The 10,745-nt window shown below is 44.4% G+C and overlaps 1 protein-coding gene across 8 annotated transcripts in view; it reads right to left on the bottom strand.

Moving 5' to 3' along the window:
- Window positions 1-10,459, bottom strand: part of dysf (dysferlin, limb girdle muscular dystrophy 2B (autosomal recessive)) — a 59,506-nt gene extending 49,047 nt beyond the window's left edge. For 3 of the 8 annotated variants that reach the window (XM_035519678.1, XM_035519682.1, XM_035519685.1), the window contains exons 1-4: window positions 10,145-10,459; window positions 4,287-4,342; window positions 3,838-3,929; window positions 1,847-1,952 (exon numbers count right to left, since the gene is read on the bottom strand). In XM_035519678.1, coding sequence (XP_035375571.1) covers window positions 1,847-1,952; window positions 3,838-3,929; window positions 4,287-4,342; window positions 10,145-10,232 — 342 coding nt within the window. In that variant the 5' untranslated portion in view covers window positions 10,233-10,459. Of the gene's footprint in view, window positions 1-1,846; window positions 1,953-3,837; window positions 3,930-4,286; window positions 4,343-7,837; window positions 7,965-10,144 lie in introns of those variants that run through there. The other 5 variants (XM_035519677.1, XM_035519679.1, XM_035519680.1 and 2 more) reach the window with 3 other exon arrangements.
- Window positions 10,460-10,745: the final 286 nt, after the last annotated feature.

The following is a 10,745-nucleotide window of genomic DNA, read 5'->3' as shown; positions in this document are numbered from 1 at the left end:
GAGTCACTCTGAGTATCATAGCTGAGCATTGTTCCAAGTATTTTCCAATACCTGGTTCTTTAGTATACTGATATCAAAATAGAGCTTTTATCAATATCTACTTTTCCTTTCCTTTTTATGACCTAATATAGAACACACATCACCTACATTTACTACCTCTACTAAAGCTGGGGTCAGTAATAACAGCACTTCATGTTACGAGAATAGATTATGCGCACAGATAAATAGAAATTCTGATGTATATTTTATACAACGTAGTTAAAACGAATGCTTGTTTCTTTTGTTTTTGCTGGACCACCATGCAGGCCAGTCCAGAAGAAACATTTTTGCCCACTGACTGAGTTTTACTGTAGAAACAAGCATGTGTAAGGGATCGTTTTTTTTAGATTAATCACATAATCACATAATTAGCTGGTTATAGCAGCGTTTAGCCTGATACAGGTTCATGCTGTATGCAGAAATGGTTTCTTCTATAGTAGTGAATAGCACAGGAGTGTGACAGGTGATTTCCCATCCAGCAATATTGTTCCAGACGTTACGCCAGGTTCCACAATGCCACAATGTAAGTGGCAGCGTTTATGTTGGTTTTATCTGTGATCACTGCGTCTTGCGTACATGAATTATTTCATGATGTAGCCTGAATAGCACGTCGCTACAGCGCAGGGCTCCTACAGAAATGTTTGCTCTTCGCTGTGTATTCCGTCGTTAAATAGGTGCATTTAAACGTATGCTCAGCATTCCTCCGCCATGCCGGAGAGGTTCACGCTCCCACATTATGCAAGCTTTTAGCTGTCGTTACAGGAAGGGTGGGAATGAAATGCCCACCGCTGAGGCTGCTTGTGGAACGCCGTGTCCCGGCATCTGGGCTGTACCTGGCCACGCGGGCCCCTTCCTGCAGTTATTTCCTACTGCTGACCCATGCCAAAGAACACGGGTGCAAAACAGCTAAGAATCCTAGCTCCACCTTCTCCCTTTCAACCTTTATCATCCAAACGTGTCCAAACACGCACGCACCCACACACACAATGTCAGGAAGCAGCGCTTGGATGCCAACAGCACAGTCTGACTTCAGGACACTGGGAAAGAGAGCGGCAGGAGTGTCGGCGGGGTAAAGGGATGGCAATGGACAGGAGCCGCGGGAAATTCACTGGACACCTGGACAGAGCGGTCATATCAGTAAGAGAATCCAACCACCTTCAGGAAAGGGCTAGACTCTGTGTGTGTGTGTGTGTGTGTGTGTGTGTGTGTGTGTGTGTGTGTGTGTGTGTGTGTGTGTGTGTTTTCATTGGAACTGACCTGAAGGGTCATCTGAGGAAAAGGTTAAAAATACACTCATATATGAGCTGGCACACACCCCGGTGCTGGGTGGTTCTCATCTGATACTAAAGAGGGAAGAGCATAAGCTGCTATTTTTGCAACACTCAGAGGAAATTAAGGGTAATTCATCACACAGTAACTGTTAGAGCCTTGAACATTGTGCTACTAAATTTGTTTGTGACATAGAGGAGATTTCCTCTTCCTTTGACCGATCTTGGTAAGTGTTTAGTTACCATGTGGGTCTGGAAGTGTCAGTTTGAGGCTAGAGAGCAGAGAAATAGAACCAGAGAGAGAGAGAGAGAGAGAGAGAGAGAGAGAGAAGGGGTGTCCACAGCAGGTTGTAAATACAAAGCTTCGTTATGTGCGTTCTGTTTTCTTTTCTCCACAGTTTTACCACTTTTAATGTCCATAATTCTGTTTATCGTTTTGGAACCACGTTGTTAATTATAATTCATGCCCAAATGACAATTTCAATTAGAAAAAAAACATAATAATTGGGGGGGGGGGGGGGGGGGGGAGAGGCACATACCCCGGTATTGTTCCTCTTGACATCCACCAAGGACACGGTGAAGGTAGCTGCAAGGTTTGGGGAGTTAAGCACATCTCTTAAAGACACCCGACATTCCCCCAGAAACCTGTGGGGTGAGCACAGATACGTCTCATTGCAAGGATCTCACATTGAACATTTGGGAGATGTACCGCACAAAGGCACACGCAGACACACTAGATTCTTTAACAGATACTTCACTGGTTAGTCACGCTGTCTCAACATTCCTCACCTCGTGCCGCTGTCTGCTCAGAGAACCATTACCAAATACTTCTGGAAGTATGTGTCTGCCTGACACATGCTAGTCTGGTCAAAGTGAGCCAGCCACTGGGAACAGCTGGGGATTCATTCTCTCTTTCTTTTCGCTTTTTATTGACCCACGCTTGTTTATAAAGTAGAAGTGATAAGGAATATTCTTTCATTTTAAACTAATGTTTTATAGTAACAGAAATAGCGCTGAGTTTAAAACCTATTTACAAACCTATTTAAAGAGGCCTAATATTCCCCAGTAACTCTGGCGAGCCCCGTTCTGTGGATTCTTCCCTTCTATGCCACTCTTCCTTCCTCACGCACCTCTTCCTTCTCGAGAGTCTCCAGTAGAGCTACGGATGTCACAAGTGACCCTAAACCTCCCACACAGTGACCTTCTTTATGGAGGACAGCATTTGTCACGGTTCTGTGAGGGGCTGTTTCTACTGATCCCAGAGCAGCAGTTTATGAATACTCCGGTCATGTCCATAAATTCCATAGCTGCGTGATTAAAGCCCAACCACGATGTGAAGGAAACCAAGCCAGCAATTAAAACCCATAATCTCTGACTTCCTTCAGAAAGCATGTTGACCGCTAGGTCATCAGCGCTCTGAAGTGAACACCCTCTGACAGAAAAAAGCATTTCTTAGTGTGAACATGCCATTTTTGTTGGAAAACAGATAAGTTAAAAGAACGCTATAAAAAATCCAGGTTTCTGTGCATGTTTCAGAAGGAACAATGGTCTCTGATTGGTGCACACTTGGGGATTTAGAGTGGAACAATGCCTAATGGGATATATCATTACTAGAGGAAATGCCTGGCTGGGCCTTCTCGCCACTTTAGATAAACAGAACTGATGTCTATGGAATGTGCTGTAGGAACAAACCAAAGGCACTTAGGAATGATTTATGCAACATCTCCATAAAAAGAAGAAGAAGAAACAATTTCTTAGATTGCCATGGACTGGTGGAACCCCACTTGAGGTCAGCAAAGCTGCAGGCTGGCTCAGAATTGCTTTTGGGTATAATCAGGAAGCTGGACGTTTGGTTAGTTTAGACCCCGCCTCTGCCCACCCCACGTTCCCCAGCACGGCAGACTCGGTGGCTGAGGCAAAGCTGTTTCTCCTCAGGCAGTCATAGGCACACACAGTGAGAAAAAGCAAGAAGGACATTGCAGAGGCTTGGACAGCATCTGTACTAACGGCCATCTCTGCATTAGCTGGGAGTCGACAGACGGCTACAGACCTGCCGGCGTGCTGTGCGTCATGCTGAAGGTCACTGAAGGGTGTGTGACTGACTGAACTGATTGATAAGATGATAAACACCCCGATTGGATAATGTGGACTTCCCGCCTTAAATTAGTCTTTGCCTTTGGAAAACATCCATGCCTGGTGCTTCCAGGTCCAGGAAAGGAGCCCAAGCCTCTAGGCTCCGATCAATCCCTTGTGTTACTGCATATCCGTTTTCTTACCAAATGTGCATGTACTCGTATAGCATGTACTAGCACCGCTCTGTTCTTTTCATTGCCAGCTAGTGAGTTCTAGGAACATTTGAAAGACTCTTGAAACCTAATTGGCTGATCAATACCGACACGTGGGATGTTAATTCATTTTCACTCGCCTGCGCTGACGCGGTAAATAAGCCTGTCGGTCCAGCATTTCCTCACTCGCTAAAACACGCATGCAGATCAAAAGCAGACACACACACACATGCACGTGCGCATACCTGTTTCTTCCCACTTTCTCATGGTCCTTCACGACCACGTGCAGCTCAGCTGCGGAGTCTAAAGGCACTCCTTTAAGATCCCATTCAAAACCCTGCCAGACACGGTGGGCAGAAGAGAAGGCATCAGAGAGAAGACTGTGGAGTGACATGAAGAAATGTTCTCCCCCAGTGACGGAGGGGCCACTGAGGTAACAGTATCACAGCACCTGTGGTAGTGCTTGATGTAGCCTTACAGAACCTAATTTTTCACCAAGTAATGAGGTAACACAACTAATGCTGTTTGCTATGTTCAGCCCACCATTAATGGTCCATCGTTAGACTGCTAAGGAGAAATACTACATGTCATTAGTTATTTTTTAGTTATTTTAGTTATTATCTTAGTTATTTTTGAAATAATTGCATTAATACTCAGTACTGTTATTAGAATCTCAAACATGCAGATAACCAACCTCATTCCATACAGGGTTGACATTGTTTTTGATGACTTTGGTTTTCTTCTTACACCCTAGAGGGATAAAACATATGGAGTATCATGTCATTACAGGTAGCACTCAATACCTGAACAGGCCCTGAAAATAAATATTTAGTCCACTTTAATTGTCCACCTTAATTGTCATTGCTACTAGATGTTCCAGAAAGTTAACCCTAAAAAAATAGCTGTGAGGTTTTCTCACAGTATCAACAACAGAAAAAAATAAATTGCAGATGTTTATGGCATCATCATTATTTCACGCGATAAAACATGTGGGTCAAATTGTTCCACATATAATTGAAGGAAACACATCTCTTAAAACGGGAGGAGAAGGAAGGCTATGCACTGACTTCCTGTCCACATAGGAAGTGGCGTTTCTGGCAACTTTATAAACAGATCTAAGTCTGAGACTATACTGAAGGGTGCCTTTCCAAAGATTGACGTTCATGGCTTTCAGTGGAACTGAATTAAATAAGCAGTTGAATTAAATAAGCAGTTGAATGCATGAAAGTGGATTATAAAAGTAAGTTACATATTACAGAAGACAGTTCAAATCCACAGGCTCGTCTCCTGACTTACAGAGGCTAGTTCACGGCCACTGGTCCTAAATCAAAACCATGACTCGGTCAACATGTTTTGTCCACTGAGCAGAAAAGAGACAATGCATAACTGGAATGCCTCCACGAGAGGTGCTTCACTTCCACGTTAATGGTTGAGGATTTGACATTGAAAGCCTTAATTGCATCTCCCATATTTCCATAATCCTCAATCCCTCCCCCACCGTCCGTGTGAATGCACATATCAAAAGAGCTACAAACACTCCATTTCCACGTCATGCAGTCTCGCCAGGGTGCTATGAACTAGTTCAGGAAAGAGGTGTTTACCTTCCTGTTTGAACCCTGGGTGGCAGGGGGAATAAACGGGTAGACATACATCATACTAGACATTTTGGAAAACTAATCCACAATAGCCAGGGCACGTCTAAAATAATACCAGTCTTGAAATCCCAGCCCAACGACCGAACAGCAGGAAAGGGCAAGGTTTGACAAGATATGATAGAACATAGCCGTAATTTGACGGAATTACTGTGACCCTGAAACAAAGGAGCCAGGTTTTGTGGAAATCCTAAGAAGCAGGAAATCACATATGACTCCCTGGCACATCGGATTGGAAGTAGAGAGCTAAGCACAGGCTTTCAGTGGTCCTTCAAAGGCCCGGACACAAATCAAACCGCATAGTTTGAACCAAAGCAGACTGGCTTTTGAATATGATGCTAAATATGCTAATACATGACTGTCTATCTCTCTCTGTTAACTCGTCCCAACTACCTTCAGACCTTTTACTCTTTTTAAATTTTCATATTGAATAATTTTGAAGTCCAGCCTTTATCATGCAACACATCTATCTATCTATCTATCTATCTATCTATCTATCTATCTATCTATCTATCTATCTATCTATCTATCTATCTATCTATCTATCTATCTATCTATCTATCTATCTATCTATCTATCTATCACTCTCACTCTTTCACTCTCCCTCTTTCTCAGTGCAGGATGATTCAAAGTCTGATGTCTACAAATGGTGATGGCATTTAATACCATGTGGGAGGAAACAACCCTGCAAAATTTCCCAGTGGTATCTGTCCCTTCCCCAGCATACACACACAACACTCCCAATTTGGAGATTATTCTGCTTTGAGTTTGCAATTTCATCTCAGTCACAGTATAACTGAATGGCCTTCAAAAAATAATGAAAATCCCTTTTACCCAGTAAACTGTAGTAATGGCAGTAGTTACACAGTGCTGTGTTTCATTACACAGTGATGGCCAAAGCCCGATCCGCACCTCGAGTACTTCAAACCTCAGGTACGGCTCGGCTTGAAATACCTCGCTTCAGGTCTCATGGACGACAAGCATCGAGACTATTTTGTGTCCTGGCTCCAAGATGGTGGAATGAACTCCCACTTGCTGCCCGGACAGCAGAGTCCCTTACAGTCTTTAAATGCAGACTGAAGACCCATCTATTTACAGAATATTTAAAGGACAACTGACACTACTTCCATATTGACTAACTAAATTAATACTTATTGTAGGGTATTGTTTGTTTAACAAACTCTAGCACTTATTGTTTATAGCACTTATCATTGTTTAAGATAGACCTTATGTATTTTGCACTTTTAGGTATCAGCATTCATCCCTGTATTCTACAGTGTTCTAGTTCACTGGTATGTTGGACTCTAACCTACTGTACTGTACTAGGATGTATTGTATGAGTAAACGACAAAGCACGTTTGTAAGTCGCTCTGGATGAGAGCGTCTGCTAAATGCCATAAACGTAAATGTAAATGTAAACGATGCATACTGACATCGAACAAACGCGTCGCCACGTAAGCATTCATACAATCGTCCGTAGCTCCTGCATTTTTGACTACTGCCGGTCATGACCTGATCAAATTCCACAATGTGACATCATAGCATGTATGGAAATGTGGGAAACCAGCAAAAACAAAACACTGAAAAATCACTGCGACTAAAACATTTGAAACTATTTATCCAAAGGCCGGTGGAAAAAGACCATACACCAATATGTATTTACCAACATTTGCAAAATGCAATATTTGTATGCTAACCTATATTTCAAGGGGATTTTTTTTTAATGAAAAACCTCCATGATCCCAGTTTTGTATTTCAGAGTCAAGAGACAATCTCACTTGCCATTTAGATTCGAGGGCAGTGAACTCAGAACACGCTCTGCTGTTCAAGTTATCAGCCATCCACCTCTTCACCGTTTCCAGCATGAAGAGAGAGTCAGGGAGCTCTTTCTCCCACTTTAACAGAGCCTATGATATGATAGCCCATAATTACTTACAGAGAGGATGTTGCTATAGCAACTCAGAACACAAAAACACCCTGCCCAACACATACATACCAACACATTCTTATGCATTGGTGTGTAGGAACAGGAAACAAATGACAAACACAGGAACTGCTAGTCATCTCGAAGTCTGAGTTTGTCTTACTCATTCTTTCCACTGGGAATGGGACAGAAAGAGACGCTCTTAGTTTAGATCTAAAGTGCGTCCAAGCGTATCCCTGTGCTGTATATCGCACAAGCAGACGACACAAACAGGCAACCAGATAACTGCTGTATCTGTGTGACGTGTTGTGACCGAAAAGCTACCAAGGATGCAACCACACACCTTTCCAGTGTTTTCGGTGACGGCCCGGTTCTCCGTTCACGATACGCCAGCCATAACTGGTATCACAAAACGAGTTCTTAAACCATTACCAGCAACAACCGGGTCCCTGATTTTCTAGTCGCATCGCGCGTGAGCATCCTGGAGGTGTTGTGCCGTTTCAAACAGCATCGGCCTTCCTAAAAAGCACGGCCGAGGACGCCCCGCGCAGGACCACGCCGCCACGTTAGTCGTGGACCACCGAGTCCCGCGAGCCTGGGGCTCCCGCTCCGCTGTGACATCAGCGGGTTTGGGATTAACCGGACGTTCTCGACGACGCGGCGCGTTACCTCTGAAGGTGATGCTGGCCAGCGGGTCACTCTGACGATCCCCCTTCTCCACGTTCTTCACGTGGGTGGCTCTCTGGAGCACGCACTTCAGCATGCTGCCACGGCAACCGTCCGGCTCAGCTGTGCGGCGCCCAGGCGGCCGCTCTGCACATCACGCGACGAGAGGAGGGCAATGGAAAAGGGGCAGGCGCGAGAGCGCACGCAGTTCCTTCCTGCCGCGGGCAGAGGTCCTGGACACGGGTCCTCCAGCAGGTGTAGTCCAGGGGCGGGACGGCTTGCCGGCCTTTGCTCACCAGCGTTTCTCACACGGAGAGGTGAAGTCAAGTGGGAACTGGCTGGAAGAAGCTCACTCTAGACCAAACTCTCCCGTTACCCAGCCCTTAAATCCAGAGGAAGTCTGGACATTTCCTGCTGCCTTGTCCTGTCTCATTCTCTCTCTCTCTCTCTTTCTATTTCTCCCTCGCTCTCTCTATCTCTTGTTTTCTGACGGAAAATTACAGAAATTATATACTGTATACTGACAGATTAATAATAATTTACTACCAAAGAAACAAATATTAAATAATAATCGCATGGGACATCACACTATGATAATGCAGCAGTCGCGCTGATTATTGCAACTTTTAAACCGTTTGTTTTTAACATTGTTTGAAAGCATGTGTGAGGATTTGAGAGCTTCATTACCAAACGCACTGTCGAGTGGTTCCCAGATCTGGGCTTTATTCGGGTATGAAGCACCACCTGCCGCCTTGCAAGGAAGCCACCGTCACACTAGGTGGACTAAAAAAAACCTAGACGTTCCCACTGGACAAAAACGGGTCTAATCCACTCTGAACCGAACAAGATTCGTCCACTTTAAAATATCACTAAACTGCCGTCCACATCTAATAACAGACAATAATCTTTTTATAAATGAGCTAAAGTCATGGATTATTAATCCATGTAAGAAAACAGTTATTCAGCAAGGAAATGAGTCACTTGTTATCTGGCTCAGGATGAGGTCCAGGCCAAGTTTCATCAAGCATACATAGAATGTGGAAGGTCTGCTGAAGGCTTTGTTTCATTCATGGGTATCTGAGGTTCTCAGCATGCTGCTGTCAGAGATGTTAAACTCTGATTTGAAAGTGACATTCCACATAATTCACAAGAGACAGTTACACATCATACGTTACAGGCTGTATGGGAAATTCTGACTTAAAACCTTAAACTGGTTTCAGCATTGATATAACAACAGCATAGAATGTATGGAAGTAAAAAGAACACCTCCTTTTATTTGATTGACAAAATAAAAATAACATAAAACACCCATTTTGATCTATATATCTGCTTTCAAAACTATAAAACCTGAAGATCTCTGGTGTTCCGGCCTTTTTAAATCTCCGTGCATGATTCAGCACTTTTCGCGGCATCGGTTATCGATTCTTGCAGCCAAAAGGGCAGCCATGATGAAAAGTTACTACAGGCATCCTCTGCGGTAAATGAACAACATCCAGCAACAGTTTGATAAACAATAACAACAACAACACTATCCAGCAATAACAATAACAGTCTTGAATACACAGAATGCTCTGTAACATTCAGTCACTGTGCATTAACAAAGCCTGTTTTCATTTTGTGAATGTGGCTATTTTATGTTTATTGCTTAAGGCTGCTTGGTAAGACCCCTTCTTGTGTGTATTGTGTATTTGTTGGTTGTACAGACCATCGTACCGTTAAGCAGACAGTTATGCGTTATCAACCTTGGCACTTGTAACTGATATTACTAATATGTAAACGCGGAAGCGAATCAGATTGAAGCTGCATAAGAAGAACCACTGTGGTCCAGCAAACACTGATAAATCACATGTTGTCAAAGAGCAACCGGCAGAAAGGGCTGCAGATCGGAATCTTGTCCCGGAAACTGTGATCACATAGCACTGCTTGCAACTGCCGAACCATACTGCAGTTCATACACACACACACACACACACACACACACACACACACACACACACACACACACACACACACACACACAGTGCCACATTGTAACTGGACTCCCCTGCATGCCCCACCCCACGGTGACAGAAAGTGAGGGAGGAATGACTCTCTGTCACTTGGCTTTTCCAATAATAACCTCAGCTGCCGAGGTGCGTAGGAACGTGTGGAGAGAAGGCAGAGAGAAAGAGGGGAGCAGGAGAGAGGAGGAGAATGCATGAAGTATCGCTGGGTGTGACCGGGACAGGTCTGCTGGCCACAAGTAAAGCAACGGAGTGCCCGCACACACACACACACACACACACACACACACAAAAGCCGCCACCCTACCTTCATACGTGACGCGGCAGTAGGCATCTGAGACGTCCTCATCGTGCGTCAGCACATTCTGGGCACAAAGGATAAACACCCGCAGCATGAGGAGACAGTCGGCCCAACCCTGGCCACCTCCAGCCCAGCCCAGACACAAGCGCCTCAGAACAGCTCCCAGCCGAAGGAGGAGTGAGAGAGAGAGAGCGAGAGAGAGAGAGAGCAGAGAGGAGTAGCAGACGAGGACTGGGACAACAGCTGATACTTCTGGTGCTGCTGCCCTGCCGTTTAAACGCACACGCACATACTCTCTCTCTCTCTCTCTCTCTCTCTCTCTCTCTCTCTCTCTCTCTCTCTCTCTCTCTCTCTCTCTCTCTCTCTCTCTCTCTCTCTCTCCACGCTTAAAAGCACACCAACCCTTCAATCACAGATACTAATGTTACTTAAAGGAGCAGGGCTGATTTGTCCAGCAAGTTTAAAAACAAAACATGAGGAAAAAAAGTTGATTCCCATCTCCGTGCTAGGACTGCACTGGCACCACGCAGAGAAACAAACTGGAATAAGTTCCAAAAAAAAAAAGGCGTTCTCAAATATTTTGGGAACAAAATCTTAATAAGTAATA

The sequence above is a fragment of the Electrophorus electricus genome, chromosome 19, assembly GCF_013358815.1.
Source record: "Electrophorus electricus isolate fEleEle1 chromosome 19, fEleEle1.pri, whole genome shotgun sequence".
NCBI classification, from domain to species: Eukaryota; Metazoa; Chordata; class Actinopteri; order Gymnotiformes; family Gymnotidae; genus Electrophorus; species Electrophorus electricus.
The sequence above is the reverse complement of the archived record's forward strand: the minus strand, read 5'-3'. Positions and strand labels throughout refer to the sequence as shown.